Below are 17,718 nucleotides of genomic sequence, written 5' to 3'. Positions count from 1 at the left end.
TATAGGCTCACTATGCTAACTGTATCCCAGCAGGTGCCCTCTTACAAACCACTAGGGCGTGCAGAATGCTCTGGGAGAGGCCAGGGGTGGCCGTGACACTGTTAGCATACGGCCCCTGAGTTCACTAAGGAGGAACGAAGCCAAAGGGACCAACTAACATTCACCAGGTGCCCAGAACATGCAAAGACAATTTTTTGTGTGTGTGCCCGTGTCATTCAGTCTTCATAGGAACCATGCAATGAACACAGTCCTTGCCCTTGTCAGGAGGGACTGACTGTTGGGGAGCCTGCCATCTTAAAGTCTGAGAGTTCACCCTAACATAGACTTGCAATGGAGCAGAACAGTTGCCGTCAAAAACATCCATCCGCTCACATATTCACTCGGCAAACACTGACTGTCTCCACTGTGCTGGATGCGACACTGATCTAGAGATCCAAAAATGACGTCACCCACCAACATATCCACAGGGCATCAGATGGGGAGGGTCCAAGCTGGGCAGTTATAAAATGAGAATGAAAGTAGAAATGGGTCTTGAGTCAGCAATCCACTCTGCAAGTCTAGGGTTTCACTGCGGTGTGTGTGTGTGTGTGTGTGTGTGTGTGTGTGTGTGTGTGTGTACAAGGATAACTGACAATACACTGTACTGCACAGTCTTGTCTCTTGTCCTTTTACCCCATGTGTGCTGTGTGTTCATTGTCTCCCACCAGCCTTCAGGGTGGCTTCCACACAGAGGAACCGAGGAATTCCACATTCATTTTCTCCCTCACCCTCTCCTGGGAGCCCTCCAGGCCTTCACAATCATCAAAGGCCCTCCCCAATCGTCTCACCGCCAGCCACACGCTTGTCTTCTCTTCTCTCCCTCACTTTGGTGGCACCATCATCTGAGATATTCTGAGCAGGACAGACTTCCAGGGTGTGTAGGGCCATGTGCACATATTTACCCTGAGAATTTGCCTGACGTCCCCACCCCGTCCCTTTTCAAACAGCCATGCAGAGCAAATGAGGGCAGAGGAAGACATAATGGGGAAGGAAAGCCTCCCTCATCACACTAGGCTCTGAACTCTGAACATATGAGGAGCGCACTATTCAGACCTGAGGGAGCGATGCATTTACCAGCTGAAGAAGCTCACAAGGCCACACCTTCATCCCCCCCCACACACACACACCTCTCTTTCTCTAGCATGCCCAGCAGCTATGTGCCGCCTACTCCCCTTGTGCACAATTCTTGTCCCTTCGGGCCTTGTGCCAGGAAAAGCCTTCCTGGGGCCTCCACAGAGCGGCAGTCTCTGTCCCCACCTGTGCCCACCTTGCCCCTTTGCACTCAGCCCAGATGCCAAGCAATGGGCGTATAGCTTCCCGTAGTGGGGCCCAAGTCCTGGAGGGCAAGGTCTGTCACCTAGTTGCTCTGGAAGCGAGGCCTGGTCTGAGACTCATCAACTCAGCAGCTTTATAATGAACACAGAATTTACTTCCTTCGCGAGTGAATGAACGCAGAAATAAACGCATCAGTCTGACCCAGAGGCAGATGGCGCAAGGGTTTCATCTTTGCTGTCTTTTAACACTATTGCAAGCACTGTGTATGTGCTTCTTTTTTGACAAAAAGCAAAAATGAATTTGGGGGTAATTCAGCATTGCCATGGAAAGCCAGGTCTTTCAACCTGCGACGTCCAGTCTTTACCACTACCTACTGGGCAGAGCCGGTTTCCATGAAATCCAAGAAGCAGGGAGAAGCCCCAAGGGTCTTCAGTTGGAGGGCTTGGCTGTCATCCTCTGTCTCTTCAGTAACTTACATAGAAATCTCTTCATCTTCGACTCCTTCTCATTAAAACCAAAGGTTTGCCTTCTCAAATAATGCATTAGCATTTTAATCACTAAGATTAAACCCCCTCTGCTCCTCCCCACTGCACAGCCCTCCCCTTCCCCTCCATGTGAAAGGGCCCTGGCCTGCTTTTCACAGTCTCGGGATAAAAAGCTCCTTCTGGCTGCGACAGAGTGGGGGCAGCAAGTGCCCTCTGAGGGTCCCAAACAGCCTCCTGCATTTCCAAATGCCCATGAAATTCCTGAAGGGATTGAAAAGTGCCCTGTGCAGAAGTGTCATGAGAAAGCAGCACTTCGCAGGGAAAAATCAGCCCATTGAAACCTTCTAGAGGGGAGATGAGAGGGCTGCTTGTGAGGAGCCGTCTAACAAAGCCTAGCCGCGACTCCAGCGTGTGAATGGCTAACTGTGACAGGGCAGGAATACTCGCGGTGCCTTAAGTAGTCCACGCTCCTATTCCGAACATCTTGTTCTCGGAGTCTGGGGAGCCTGAGAAGTGGGTCCCTGTGCATAGATAGCAAAGCGGCTCTGCTCTCTGATGTCTTAATGTAAGCGGTAAACTTAGGGTGGTTGGAAACTTAGCAGTCCTGCAAAGTGGAGGCGCGCCAGGCAGTTAGCATGAGTAGGTGGCACTTTGTAACTCACTGGAACTCTCTTTGTTATTGTTAGAGGGAAATGTAAGGGTTTTTTGTTTTGTTTTGTTTTGTTAACACAGAGAAAGAACCCAGTGAGCCAGGCATATGGCAGTGCATACCCATAATCCTATCATAAAATAGGAGACCTCTAGGTCAAGGCCAGTTGGACTATATAGTGAGACCCTGTCTCAAAAAATGAAGTATCTGTCAGCTCTACATTTAGTCTGTTCTACATTTTAGAATAATGTGTACTTCAGGAAATGAGCTTATTAAGAATATTTCTATTTATTCTTTGATAATTTCATATATGTATACAATGCATTCTGATCATCTCCACCCCCGGTTCTCCGTTCCCATTCTCCCTGAACTCCCCTCAGCATGTCCCCTCCAACCTTCATGGTCTCTTGGTTTTTTTATCCTCTCCTGAGTCCAATCAATGCTTCCCACAGGTGCATGCTGTGGGACCATCCACCAGAGCATGGGTGACCACAGCAGTAGTATCCCCCCAAGAAACAACCCCCCTGCCAAAGCAGCCATACACTGCCAGTAGCTCCTCAGCTAGACATAGAGCTTAATGAGCCCCTCCCCACCCATGTTGAAATGCTGATTGGCTTGACGGGTGCAGGTCATGTGCATGTAAACATAGCTGCTGTGAGTTCATGGGTCCAGTGGCCATGTCACGTCCAGAAGCCAGCATTTCCCAGCTCTCCTCCCCATCTTCCTGCTCGTACATTCTTTCTTCCCCCATCCCTTAATGTTCCCTGAGTCTCGGTTAGACTGATAGAGATATCACCTGGCGCTTTTTCTGGGCACTTTGCCCAATAACAATTGCCCATTTCAGAGAGAAGCTTCTCTGATGAGGGTTAGGGCTGTGCTATGGGTACAGACATAAATGTTCAGAAGACAGTTTGACACATCCATTTATCAAGCCAACAGTAACAGGTTCCCCGCTATGATCTGGGACTTCGACAGCCATGGGTTTTGACCTGGTGTACAGTTCTAGGCATGGATTCCGTCCCATGGAGCAGGCCTCAAAAGCTCGGAAAGTGACTGGTTGTCCCTCAGTGGGCACACCCCTGTTTCACCAGTGGGTACATCTGGCCGTGCAGCTTACAGAGTCCAGCTGTGGGTAAGACCATGTGTGACTTCCCTTCCCCAGCAGCTGCTCAGTGTCTTCTAGCTGTATGAAAGCTGGCCAGCATAGAGAAGCTTCCTGGTCAGTTCCAGCCTCTTTTCTATATGTCTTTAGCAATAGAGTCTTACCATATGGTCATGACGGGCAACCAAAACTATTGACCTCTGTTGCTTCCGGGAGATCTCTGGAGGTTCATTGACCAACTTCTTCTTATAGGAAACTGTCCTGCCCCTGACACTGGGATTTTCATTTCATAACATATGTCTTCTGGTAGAAGCATCGTCTGCCCATGCCAGGCATCCCTTTTATTCCAGGCTTGTCCCCTGCCACACCAGATGACAGCACACCTTGAACTTCAGCCCCAGCTCTTTCATCGCCTTTGCACTAGTGGCACCATTCCTCCCCTCCCCCCACCCAGGCGTCCATCCTGCGCTCTGGACCCAGCCACTGAGGCCACATGCAGCTGCCCTGCCTAGGGGAGGGCACAGGGAAGAGTCGGGTCTATGGAGAACACTCCAGTTTGAAATTTGTTCTCTCTCGGTTTCTTGTGAGTTCACATTCTGCATTTTCAAGCACCCGTCTCTCACCCATGAGATCCCCCACAGGTTTGCCCACAGATCTTGGTAGTGGAGACTGTGATGTGGTAAGGTGGGGGACCCTGATCAGCTCACCCAGATCTGCTCACATCTTTTTCAGGCGGGATATAGGCAGGGTAAGCAAATCCTTGCTGGAATCTGTTCAGGCTCTTTGCCAGCTAGCGTCTGTTGACCTCAGAGCTTGCCTAAGAAGTGGGCCCTCTCACTTGGGCATGGTGACATCCGTTAAAGTAGGCCCACCTAACCTGTGCGTGGTGGTATCCATTGCTTTTCCGTAAGTGACCACATGGCCACTGGGTTGATGTCTCTAGCTTGCAGATCTGACCCACGCTTTAGAAACCAGACCTTTGTGTCCTTGTCTTCCTGAAGCTCTCCTGTCCCAAGGGCTCTTGGCTCAGGCCTCCCCAAAATGGTGCATCACAATTCCTGGCCTAGACAGTTCCTCAGCTCTCCTCTCAGGAAAGACTAGGTTTTGTCAAGCTGACAAAACCAACCGCTCCCATGGCTTTACTTGACGTTTTTACATTTCATTTTCTTCTCCTTCTTTCAGGATATCATACGGCAGGTCTATGAACCCTGTCATTCTCTGGCTTCTTTATCCAAACTTCTGTTCTAGAATCCGGACAGATTGGTGTGTGTTGAGATTACAGTAACAGCCCTCATTAACCTAGATGTGGAACAGAATTTTTTTTAATTTCCTTTTTCTCTGTCCTTGTGGAGTACAGACATGTGGCTGAATAAAGATGAATCCTGGAATTTTCCTCAAGACTATGACCCAGAATTGATCAAGGAGGAGAAACGGAAGGAACTAGAGTTGGAGATAAGGGTTCAGGTATGCCTGCACTTGCCTCCAGTAGAACAGAACCAGTCGCTGCAACAATTACACATTTTACAGTTTTCAATTGACGAACAATCTGAGGATCGACCCCGAGGAGACACAAGCATGCAAAATCATGTAAGCACCATGTACGAATTTTCTCCTAGGTTGACGAGTTGATGCGACAAGAGTTGAAAAACCTTAAGCTGGCTGTGAACAGAGAGAAGGAGCTCCCAGCCCGGGGGAAGAAAGGGAAGAAGGTGAGTGTTAAACAAGCATAGGCAGCAGGCTCTGCCACAGCAGGGCCTGCTGGATAGCTGCTGTTCCCAGGATGTGCGGGCTACATCAAGCATGGTGATCTAAATAAGAATGGCCCCATAGGCTCACTCACTTATTTGAATGCTCGGTCATGAAGGAGTAATGTTGCTTGGGGAAGATTTGGTGTGGACTTGTTGATGGAAGCGTGTCCCTAAGATGTCCCTAGTGACTTGGGTTGAGGTTTCAGAAGCCCAAGCCAGGCCCAGTGGCTCTCTCTTCTCCCGCTGTCTGTGGATCTAGATGTAAGACTGTCAGCTTCTTCTCCAGCACCATGTCTGCCTGCGTGCCTCCATGTTCCCCCACCATGGTGATGGACTCAACCTCTGAAACTGTAAGCAAGCCCCAGCTAGAGCCTTTCTGTCATGAGAGTTGCCTTCGTCATGGTGTCTCGTCACAGGGATAGAGCGACGACTGAGACACCAAGCATCCCCCTTCCGCTGATCTCATGGTTCACCACTCAGTGCTCTGTGGTATGGCCCTTGAGTAGGACTAACCCTGCCTTCCGAGAGGATCGTCCCCAGGATCGCCCATTACAGGTTCATATCACCTTACCCAAGATGAGCACTATCTGAGGGGCCGTAGCAAATGCCCCAATCCCTCCACCCCATCTGTTCCTGCAGGTCGGTCTGTAGTGAATGCAGTAACAGCATGCGGGCTTTGTGAGTGCGAGAGTCAGGCTGAAAGAAACTGGGTGGGTGCAGTTCTTGAATCGCCACACATCCATCTCGCGGCGGTTTGCAGCAGTCAGTCGGACGGAAGCATGTACAGCGCCTTCCTTTAGCCTCCTGTTTCCACCTCCAGCCCACAGACAGCCCAGCAACTGAGCCAGAGTGCTTAAAAGAGAAATCCAAGACTCCTCCCTGGCAGTGTTATCAAAGACCCAAGAATCCTATGGTTTGGAGACACTAAGCCTTCTTGCCTGTGACTCATGCGTCACTTGCACTGAGTTGAGTCTTGGCATTTCAGGGGACACCTGACCTTAGGACAGTTCTCTTGGTCCATTTTGTGCTAAAATATAGCTTAACTCTAAAGTCATTTAAATTGTCCCCCAGAGCATTGTTCTGAAGAAACAACAGAGTGACCTGAAGCAGTCCCCTCTCCTTTACAGAAACAGCTCTTGATACCACTTTGAAACTTCATGTGTGTCTTCATCTATGAAAAGGGGCATGTGTTTATAACTAGACATGGAAATTAAACTGATCACAGTAGGAAACATATTTCAGGAGTGGCAGTGACCTCCTACAAGATGGCAGGCTTTCTCCTCACCAGCCAAGCCAACAGCAATCTTGCTTTCCTCCTCCGACCTCATCTCATTCCCTGTAGTCTAGCATCTCCGAGATGCCACCAAATCACAGCGGTGTCAGGATCTCTCAAAGGACTGCGGGCGGCTGTGTAGCTAAGAGTTTTCACAGCCCAGTCCCAAGCCGGGTGACCTAAGGATGAACTTCAAAGCAAGCTAAAACTTAATCGATTACCAGGAGTCTCATAGGAAAACCATTTAGCCAGGCATGATACACACACACACACACACACACACACACACACACAAAAGGACAGTCCACAGCAGTTTTCTGCCCTTTCTGGAGATGGCGAGACTTGGTCAGAGATTATCCAACATCCTAAGTGGTCCTTCCTAAATACAAGTCTGATTTGGACACTTCTCATTCACACTCTCGAGTGGCATCTCTGTATCTTCCTCAGGGAGGTCTTTGGGAATCCCGTAGTGGCTCTGGTTTCTTTACATATGAGTCGCACTCTGTGTCACACCTGTGCTTTGTCACTGGTGGATGTTATATTTTCTGGTGACACCAGGTTAGCATTTTTCTCCTACCTAAGGGCCATGAATGTAGGAATGTTTAGACATAAACAACTTTCTCTGGCTCAGAGCAAACCCTTAATGCATCTTATTGTGTGCATTTATTTTTAAGTCTAGCTCCTATGGAGATTGGTCCCTATAGACTAAATGAATGATTTGGAGTGTCATAGTCTGACTTCCAGAGAAAGTGAAAAAGAAAGAGAAAAAAAGTTTGTTTTTAAAAATCCAGCAGTAATAGAAGAGGGGAGACTTCTAAGTTCTTTTATGAGCCCTCCAGAATCCTGAAACCAAAGCCAGATAAAGACACTGCAATAAAATAAAGCTAGGTGTCAATATTCCTAACAGGGGGACACATATCTTCAACAAGACACTAGCAAACTGAGTTTGGCAACAATTAGATGGATTTTGCTCCAGGACCATGCAATGCAAGAATGGTTTGGCATCCATAGATAGGTCTCTGTGCACCACCACATTGATAGGATGGAGTTGAAAAGCCTAAATCATTCATTATTAGAAGATCAATTGTCTTGTTCTATGCCGTTTCAGAGATGGGGGAAGGTGTGTGACATAGTTCAGTATTTTATTGTGAGAAAAACTCTCAACCAATTGACTATAGAAGGAATTTACCTCCATGCAACACAGCTATGTTAATCAACAATATGTACTGTTCATAGGAGAATACAGACATACAGACTGACAGCAAGTGAATGTCGGTTCAACAGGACAGATGGCCCAGGGAGCCCTGCACCACAAATACATACAACTAACTTTTGTCAAAGATGCAAAACCAATTCAAAGGAAGGCGAGAAGATGCCTTCAAGAGTCATCTGCTTCCTCTTTTTTTTTTTATGAAAACATTGCTCATTTCCATTTTCTTTAAACAGGGTAAAGGAAAGAAAGGCAAGAAGAAAGGGAAACGGGGAAAGAAGGACAAGGACCTAACAGCTGACAGGTGAGGCGTGGGCTCGTTCTGGGGGTGACGGGTGCAGAACACATAAGAAATGTAGAGATGCCCCCCAAATCACAGAGCAGGCCGAGGTGAGGCAGCCCCTCTCAGCCCTACCATGCACTTCCTAGACCGAGTGGGGGAGTGGCAGGCACTGGAGGAAGCCCTGTCTAGACTCCAGATTGAAAAAAAATACACAACAGGACCACTTGCTTGGATGTAAAGCTGCTGGCCACATCCACGTTCCTGTTACATCTAAAAATTCTAATATTTGCATGAGAGTCGGGCGTGGTACTTATTAAAAATGGCTGAGAAAACAACATCATGAACTTCAGAACGTGCAAGCTGAGCTTCTTCTGGGCAGGGGGAGCCTCATTTTCTTTACAGCCTCACCCTGTCCCCTGTGCACATCTTCCTGCTTGCTGAGGGAGCCAGAACAAAGATGTGATGCCGCTGGGTCTCCAGGGGACTCTTTGTAATCTTGAGGTTCATTTGCCCAACTTCCGTGCTCATAGATGGCTTAAAATGCTTGTGTTTTGTGAACTTTAAGTGTGGGTGTGCAGGCATCACTTTGTCAGGGAGTTCAGTGAACGCCTGCCGACTGGAGGCTAGGCGTCATTCTTGAACACACTCCTCTTACTGTGGGTTTTGCTCATAGCAGGCATGAATGGTATCCATGGAAAAAGACACCTACTGAATTCTTGGAAGTCCCCCTGCAGTCACCCCCGAGGCAGGCAGAGTAACCCACAGTTGGTGTGTGCTTGGAAGTAGCCCCCTTGAGGTTACATTGTTCAATGGCTTGGCGCCTACAAGTGTCCTAGGGTACATCTTGAGACTCTGTTACCCTCATTTATGAAAAGCAGACATCTTTCATTGCATGAATGCTGAAACTACCCAGGACAGAGATACACGATATGTGGTTATTTTGAGGGGAGTCTGGCCAGATGGACACATAGAGCCACTGATTTTATATTCCTTTGTTTGTTTTTTTGTTTTGCCTTAGTTCCAAAACAGAGTGAAGTAATGAGAAACCGGGAGTGAACACTGGGGTCCCCCAGCATTACCCTGCTCCTTCCTAGTTAAAGGATTCGTCCACTTTCCTTTGTATTTGAAGTGTCACCAGTATAGTGGTGCTGACCGGCATGGCTGCAGAGGTGGCTCCCCTGCAATGACTGCTAGATGCTGAATGTGTTCTAGGATGCTTCCTTGCCCTGGAATCTGTCTCAAATAAGTCAGAAGCAGTTTATCCTAGCTTCCTTTCTGATTCTGTGATAAGAACACTGGTCGGAAACAGATCAGGAAAAAAGAGGGTTATTTTAGCTAAAACTCCAAGCCATAACTCATCATTGTGGGAAGTCAGGATGGGGACTTGAAGGTGAGCCTGCTTGCTATTCTGTACAGCACTACCTTCAGCCAAGGAAGTCACTTACAGCCAAGGAGTAGAACAGGAGCTGTGGAGGAGGCCAATTGCTTGCTGGCTCGTTCACTGGCTCACACCTAGGTTGCTTTCAGATATAGTCCAGGATCCTGGCCTAAGGAATGATGCTGCCCACAGTGTCCTGGGTCCTCCAATATCATTTAATGATAAAGACAAACCCTGACAGGCATACCTACAGGGCCAAGTCAGTCTGATCTAGTTGGCCCTTCAATTGAGACTCCTTTCTCTGATAACTCATAAGCTATGTCAAATGGAGGTTACAAATCTTCCGCATCCTGGCTGTATGCCCAAGCCCCTTTTTGAGAAGTGTTGTTGTTGTTGCTGTTGTTGTTGCTGTTGTTGTTTTGTCATATGTATACAACACAGAGAGCCACACCCATCTGACACAAACACAGTTTTGGACGATTTATCTTCTACATAAGAATTATCTTCAGCCAGGAGTGGTGGCAAAGTCCCAATACTCACGAGCAGAGGCAGGCAGATCTTTGTGAGTTCAAGACCAGCCTGGTCTACATAGTGAGCTCCAGGACAACCAAGGCTACATAGTGAGACCCTGTCTCAAATAAAACAAAAATAAATTATTTTCAGACTGGGCATAGTGACACGCGCCTTTAATCCCAGCACTCAGGAGGGAGAGGCAGATGGTACTCTATGACTCTGAAGCTAGCCTGGTCTAAATGGTGAGTTCCAGACAACCAGGGATATGTAGGGGGGAAAAAAAAAACTTCAGGACTGAAAAGATGGCTTGATCAGCCTGTGAAGCTCCAGATACCACATCAACCCATTAACCTCTGTCCTGTATTTCATACGCGCACGCGCGCATGCACATACACACACACACACACACACACACACACACACACACACACACACACAGAATTGTCTCCAGTATAAGCAACTCTTGCTTTTTGTAGATGGTAAGCCACTGTACTAGCAAGTTCAAAAGAAACAGAAATTTCACAAAGGCTAATGATTTATTGGCTTACAGATACTAACTGAAAATAAAATTCTAGGCCCATTGTATTACTATTACTGGGTAATTTCTAACTCATATTTGGACCATCATAAAGACTGATGGAGTCATAGGAGGCCTAGGAAGCCCATAAATATAATGGGAAATTATTAATGGGAAATATCCAATATGCACATGGTTGGCTGAAAATACTGTTTTCAAAAAGCCTAATTTATCCCTAAATTGTAGAAATATTTCAAAAACCCATTTATTTGCATATATGAAAACATACTTCAGAGAAGTCGTGGCCCTGTGTGTTAGCGTGTGCTGGTGACAGAGACCATGTGTTTCCTCCCCAGGACCATCGAGTCTCTGTACAAGGAACTGGTTGAAGAAGGCCTGCTGATCCAGGCTCTGAAGGTTAACCTCTCCGATTACATCGGTAAAGTACACTGAGAACAGGGTGTGCATCTGTCACACGACACTCGTGGGTGCTAGAAATGCACGCCACTTGTGTCTCTCCCAACTGCGCCGTTCTGAACAGTCTGTGTTGCTTTACAGACATCTGGGTTCTTTGTTGATTTCTTCGCTGTTTCATACAGGTTAAATATTTTTGACAGGAGATGCATCGGTGCATTTTCAGGCCTCTCACTGGAGGTACCCCAAGCCTCTTTGTCTCGCCTGGTGGCATTTAAGTTGAACTGGTGGTGAAGGTGTTGTCCTCAGACTCTTTCCTAGAAAGCTTCCTTTTTCCCTTTACGGACGGTGAACAGTCTCTGGGGTGGAACCTGTGACTCACTCTAGAGATTGCTCCAAGCCATCTGTCATACAGACACCTGAGAATCCACTGGCAATTTTTGCCACCCAGATGCCTATTTACCTCCTCTCCTCTCAGAGTACAGGAATGTAGGCTCCGGCCAGCCTCACCCAACTTTCATTTGTCCAGGAGTCTGGCTCTGTTGGTTGAGCCTTGATTATGGAATTCTCTGTTCTATGGTCTTAGCCATCTCCTCACTACCCCACCATCCCTTGGTTTTCTCTTTTAGATTTTTGCACGTGTGTGTTGGACGTATGCACACAGGCATGTGGAGAGCCGAGGTTGACCTGTGTCTCTTACTGTTGTGCTCCACTCTATGTTTTGAGATAAGGTGTCTCACAGAACCTGGAGCTCACAGATTGAGCTACTAGGCAATGAGTTCCCCCATATCCTCCCATCTAGGCCTCCCCAGCACTGGGGTAGCTGCACTCCCCTAGCCTAGCTTCCACCAACTCACTTCCTCAGGGTTGCCCAGCAAGCACTTTACCCTCGGTGTCATATCCCCAGCCCTGGTTTCCTTCACGGCCATCTTGGCAAAGCTGGGCAACACAGGAGGCTAATGTACAATCCCGCCCTTCACTCCCAGCCTCTTACTGAACATAGACCTACCAGCTAAATGGAGAGGGCCTTGGTTAGTTCTTTGATAACTGATCATGATCTCCCGGATCTATTTCTGATTTTGGACCAGCCACCTCACGTCTTCAGGTGCCCTTCATCAGAAAAGCAACACAGACTTCCCATGTTACCCATGGCCCACCCCTGGGAAGAGCTTCGTTCTCAGCAGCACTCAGCCAGCTGGAATCTGATCTCACCCAGAAACAGTCAGTGAAAATGATCAGCTCCCGCTCCTCCTCTGGATCACTGGCTTTGATTTTCTTTCCTTGGTTTCTTTAGCATTTTTTAGACAGAGGTGGCCCCCAGCTGACCCTGGGTGACTCATGCCCTAAGAGAGATACCATCTCGGAGCCCTGATTTTCCTGTATGCGGGGCTGGAGAGAGCAAGATCCTCGTACACAGCAGGCTGCACAGCCTGCACATTCCAAAGACCAGGGACACAGTGCTCAGCGATGCTAGGATCTGAAACCAGCTTTTGCAGCCCTGTTATTTGCATCTCCTCTCTCGCATTAGCCCCCTTAATATTCCAGACGTCACCCGCACCACAGCAGGTCAGGGCTGCCCTCCCAGCTCTCAGTTCTGCCCCTGCTCAGATGCTCAGCTCCAAGGGCTGGCCCTGTACCCAGAAGTCCAGCACCAGGCTCCTGGCCAGATCTCAGGTTCACAAGAAACTAAACATTTAATCTGGCTTTGCAGCCACTGCATGGTCAATGCTGTTCAAACACACTCATCTTGAAGAGCCCAGACCCCACTCCTAGGGAGCAGTAAGCTCCAGGTTCCTGTGTGTGAAGTTTTCTAGGCACTTCGACTCCTTTACCACAGGGTTAAGGCCGGATGTTCAGTGCTTGGAACCCTTGATCGGGATAGGCAAATCTAGCCCACCCCAGCCTTCCAGCATCCCTGTCCTTTCCTGGATCTTCCAGTGCCTTCATTTCTGCTACTGTGGAGTGGAAATGACCATAGCAGCAGCCCCAATGCACGAATGTCAACACTGCGTGAGTCACACCCCCAGTTCTCAGCCCCTCATTAGCTGCTGTTCCTGTTATTCCTCTGCCAAAGCTGTTGTCACCTTCATTGGTGGACTCAGGGGGTTACCATGAGAAGGGCTGGTGTCTTCAGGGTGCCCCCACCCCTCTCCTACACCACATTTACTCAGAGCACGAGGAGATCCCGCCACCTACAGACAACTCACGACTCCCCTGAGTGGTCTTGGCACACCATGGCTTAGCAGCTGCTGCGCTTGATGAGAAGTGGACCGAAGCTCTCTTCATGCCAGGTCACATTCTCCTCGGTGCTCATCACCTCTGCTGAAACTTGGAAGATTCCACAAGCTTCTAAAACTCCAGTCCCAAAAGCCCGGAGTCTGCCAACACGGCACACAGGCATGATCTTGCAAGTGTTCACCTGGAGACGTCTCTTGAGTCACTTGGTGTTTGTACTCTTTCTGGAAGCTGGGGAGCTCACACCAAACACAAGTGTAGTTCTTCAGCATTTCCAGAAATTCTCAATATGCATCATTATAGCTGGACCTTAACCCTGTAACTGTAACACTAGGCTTGTCCATCGACCATCACACCACAGACAGTTCCCACTATGCGTGACAGGGGTGAGTTAGCCAATGTCGGTGATGTGTCAAAAAGCAGTGTTTGTTCATAGATGCTCCTGAGTGCCCTCACCCCTGTCCCTAAAGGATTCCTTTAAGAACAGAGATAGATCAGTTAGTGTTCGTACCTGACTTCTGTCCCTGGATCCCATAGATAAGGAGTTGGGTATGGTGGCGCCTTCTTAGTGTTGGGGAAGTAGAGACAGGTGGCTTCCTGGCGCTCATTGGTCAACAAGCCTTACTACTCACCTACTGAGCTCCAGGCCAGTGGGAGACCCTGTCTCAAAACCAAGGTGGACAGCTTCTGAGAAGCAACAGAGATTGACCTCTGGCCACACACACACACACACACACACACACACACACTCATTTTGATAAACTGCTCCGTCCTTCATTCCTTTATTATTTCTATATTGAAAAGAACGGAAACACAAGTAGCTGGTTTTATTTTGATTTCCAGGGTACTGTGTGTTTCTGGTTGCTTTCTGCTGTGCTCTTCCACGTGGCTTCTCTTTATTTTGCTCACTCTGTACCTGCCTGGTACGTCTGTCCTAAGGGGGATCGCAAGCCTGGCAGCCTAAACGGTGGAAACTGATGGACTCTCAGTTCTGCAGACTGAAAGTCTGAGGTTGAGGTGTGGCGGGGTGGGTTCCTTCTGAGGAAAGCACCCCACGCTTCCCCTCTGCTTCTGATGTGTGGATGCTTTGCCCCCCCTGCACCCTCGTCTTTGGGTTCCATCGTCCCTCCAGGCATGTCTTTCTCTGTATCCAGTTCTGCCATTTCCGTAAGGACAGGAATCCTGCTCATTTTCCGGCCACCTGGTGGTCCCATTTTCTAAAAGCATCTTCATGAAACCCCCCCCCCACACACACACACACAGGTAAGGTCACATGGTGAGAAGCTGGGCTTAAAGACTTAAATTCAGATTGCACCAGAATTCAGTTAAGCCCTCCGTACATTCCAGGGTTCTTTTCTTTCAGCTGTCCTGCATTTCCTAGCCCCATTTCACGTCCTTTGCCTAACTACCCTTTCTTCTGGCTTTCACCTTTGCTCTCCCTTCTGGAAGACCTGGTGCTTATGCAGGGGATCCAGAACCTTCTAAGCTCTGACTCTGGAGATGGAACGGGATAATGGCTCCCTACTGGAGCAATCTTAAAACACAGAGGCATGCTTTCAGAGTGAGGCTCACAACTTGGCAAACAGCCCGGGCTATCTGGACCCTTCTCTCTATCAGAACCAACACCCACTAATTTAATTTAATATAATTTGTTTAAATAAAATCTGCTAGGTTCCAGAAAATATGGTCCGCCTGGATATTAATATGGATTTACATAAGCAAGAAAATTGAGGTCACTTTCACAGCCTTTCTCATGTCGTGTTTACTGGCAGTCAGCACTAGATTTAACGGTTGCTACAGGGTCTCTTTCCCTTCTGGTAGAGGCTAAATTAACCATTCCACTATTTATTACCTGCTTGTTAAAACGCAGGAGTCGCCGGATCCGTAATGGAAGTGTCCACTATCACTCATTCCGCCAACCCATACCGCCGTCCTTGCCAAGGTCTTCTTGTTTTCATGCCGAGGATTTGGATGGTTGCCCTGTGCAAGACAGCAGCCGGTCTCCCAATGGTAGCTCTAATTTTCCTCACGTTTGGAAATGCTGTCGGCATTGGGTGTCTTTGGCATTTCACACACAGGAGTGTGCACGTTGCATCTGTATCACACACACACACACACACACACACACACACACACACACACACACACTCCGGGGTCAATGAGGACCTAAAGTAGGAAAGAAAGCATCTGGGTGGACACTCAAATACCCTGTCTCCTTCCGGGAGTATTTTCACCGCGAATTCAGAAACAGATCACAGGAATCATAGCAGTGCATAAAGGTCCATCCTCGTGACAAATGGAGACAGCCAAACTAATTTTCTTGGTGACCTTATCTAAATGAGTTAGAAAATAACACTTCAGATTTATGGCTAGTTACAATTAAGCCCTTTGATATCTTTAATTAAACCTGTAGAGATTTATTTCCGTATTATTCCTTTGGTAACCCTTTAAAAATGATAAAAATGTAAATTACTATTGCCCTCAACAGGGATGTTTCTATTTATCCTAAATTAGTCTCGGACCCTTCCTCTCACACTGCACTGCTCGGACACACGTTGCACATGGCTCTTGAATAATTTATCATGGGACTTTGACAATTTAAGGATAATCTCTTAGCATCTCAAGCAAAACCTGCAACATTTTAGCTTCTTTGTCACTCAAAACTTTATCTCACTTCAAACAACACAATGCCTTTTTCTCTCTCTCTTTATGGTGACTGTGAGTGGCACTGAGGATCACATCTGGGGCCTGGTACATGCTAAGCGGCTGGCATTTTTTCATATCCAGGGCCTGGTACCGGCATTTTTTCCCATGAGAGATTATTGGAGCTGTTAACGTAATTTGCCTTTTATTACTTCTGGCATCACTATGCTTTCTTGCCTAGTTTCTCTTCAAACCTTATCTACGAGAAGATGTCCTGGGTTCATTCTGCAGCTGGGGTAAAAATCCTCTGACCATATGCAACTCGGGGAGGAAAGAGATTATTGGGTTTACACTTCCAGGTCACAGTTCATCACTGGCAGAAGTCAGAGCAGGAACTCCAAGTGGGAACCACTCGTGGAGGGAGGCCTCTTGCCACCTCGCTCCTCTGGCTTTCGTTCACTTACTCATCCATGTGTAGCTGACTTTCTTATACAGCCCAGAACCACCCGCCTAGGGATGGTGCTGCCCACTGTGGACTAAGTCTTCCTTTATCCATCTAGACAATCACCCCCGCAATAGAGAGAAGCTCACAGTTCAGTCTAATCTGGGCAATTCTTGATGAAGGCCTTCCTCTCAGATGGCTGTGGGCTATGTCAGGAATATGACTAGGCCAGACGTGTCCTCTGTAATGGCTCTTTCATGTTGCATCTGTGTTCTCTGATCCTTCCTTTCCAGACCAGCTTGGTTTCCCATTCGCTCATCCAGGTTTCCTTCCTCCCCAGGTGAGTACAGCTACCTGGGGACCACTCTGCGCCAGGTAGCCGTAGAGCCCATGCCGTCCCTCCTGGATGTCAAACAGCTCATCACACTGTACGGGATCCTGCCTTTGGGTAAGGACTGGCCATTCCTACAAGCTGAGGCAGCAGCCTCCCTTCTTGCTTTGATAGTCTTTCCTGTTTGACCTCAAAAGGACTTTTCGCTTTCCCACCCGAGACTATGAAGCCTTGTCTCGCTTCCATAGTACGTGCCCAACATGCCCATCAGAGAAGGGCCTGCTGGGAAGAGTGTTTCGGTGCCATCTTTGGGTCCAGGTTGCAGTGTGGCAATCCGCTGGAGACAGGTGGCCTCTGTGAAGTCAGTCAGCGGAGCCCAAGGGCTATGGCGGCAGTGTGCCTTCACATGGTGCCTTCTGTGACTGCACCCTGAGGAGGTAACGCCTCTCTGAAATTGGTGGAATGCCTTTCCTGTGTACTCGGTCTTTCCCCGAGGCTCTCTGATCTTCCCCAATGGCCCTTCTTACCAAGGAAGAGTTCCATCACTTCAGACACCTCTCTAGGGCATGCCTAAGGATGCAGGAAGGCATGGAGTCCGTCCTCCTTCCCTCTGGTTGGTGACTGCCTTGGGAGGGCAGCAGCCCGAACAGTGGAGCTCCACCCACAGTTCTGAAACTGGAAATTACGGCTGTTTCACCTGCTTCAATAACTGTCCCGCTTTGACTTAAGAACTTAAGTCTGTTGGCAAGAAAGCCTCACGTCCCCCCTGACATTACATCACTAGTAGTAAATGTAATTGGAGGGCCAGATAAATATACAGGTTCTATATTTCATATTGTATCTCATACAAGTGTAACATATTGGAGAACACGATTTAATGTCAACAAACTCGATATGTAATATTCACGGGGTCAACTTAATAAAGTACATTGAGCCTCACACCTTGTTATAATATAGTGGGAGATAGAAAACACAGTGCGCCAGTGGGTGTGCTACATTTGCCCCCTTGGTTTGCAGAACCCTGGCATGCTTGGTTTTCTATTCTGCTTCTAAAACCTCCCTTGAGGAGACAACCCGCCTCCTCTACCTCCCCGACCCCTTTGTCATGGAGGACCCTCCCATCCCCACCCCTCACCCCACACCACCCCCATCCCTGGCCCTAACAGCTGCCAAGGCCTCCT

The 17,718-nt window shown here is 48.2% G+C and overlaps 1 protein-coding gene across 1 annotated transcript in view; it reads left to right on the top strand.

The window, feature by feature from the left end:
* Drc11 (dynein regulatory complex subunit 11) overlaps positions 1-17,718 on the top strand; it is a 116,014-nt gene that overhangs the window by 67,884 nt on the left and 30,412 nt on the right. The window contains exons 10-14 of the mRNA XM_048441795.3: positions 4,908-5,014; positions 5,167-5,259; positions 8,018-8,085; positions 10,829-10,911; positions 16,547-16,654. Of these exons, the coding sequence (XP_048297752.1) occupies positions 4,908-5,014; positions 5,167-5,259; positions 8,018-8,085; positions 10,829-10,911; positions 16,547-16,654 (459 nt within the window). The remainder of the gene's footprint in view (positions 1-4,907; positions 5,015-5,166; positions 5,260-8,017; positions 8,086-10,828; positions 10,912-16,546; positions 16,655-17,718) is intronic.

Source organism: Myodes glareolus, chromosome 1, assembly GCF_982192425.1.
Source record: "Myodes glareolus chromosome 1, mMyoGla1.1, whole genome shotgun sequence".
Classification (NCBI taxonomy): domain Eukaryota; kingdom Metazoa; phylum Chordata; class Mammalia; order Rodentia; family Cricetidae; genus Myodes; species Myodes glareolus.
This window is presented reverse-complemented; position numbering and strand designations above follow the sequence as displayed.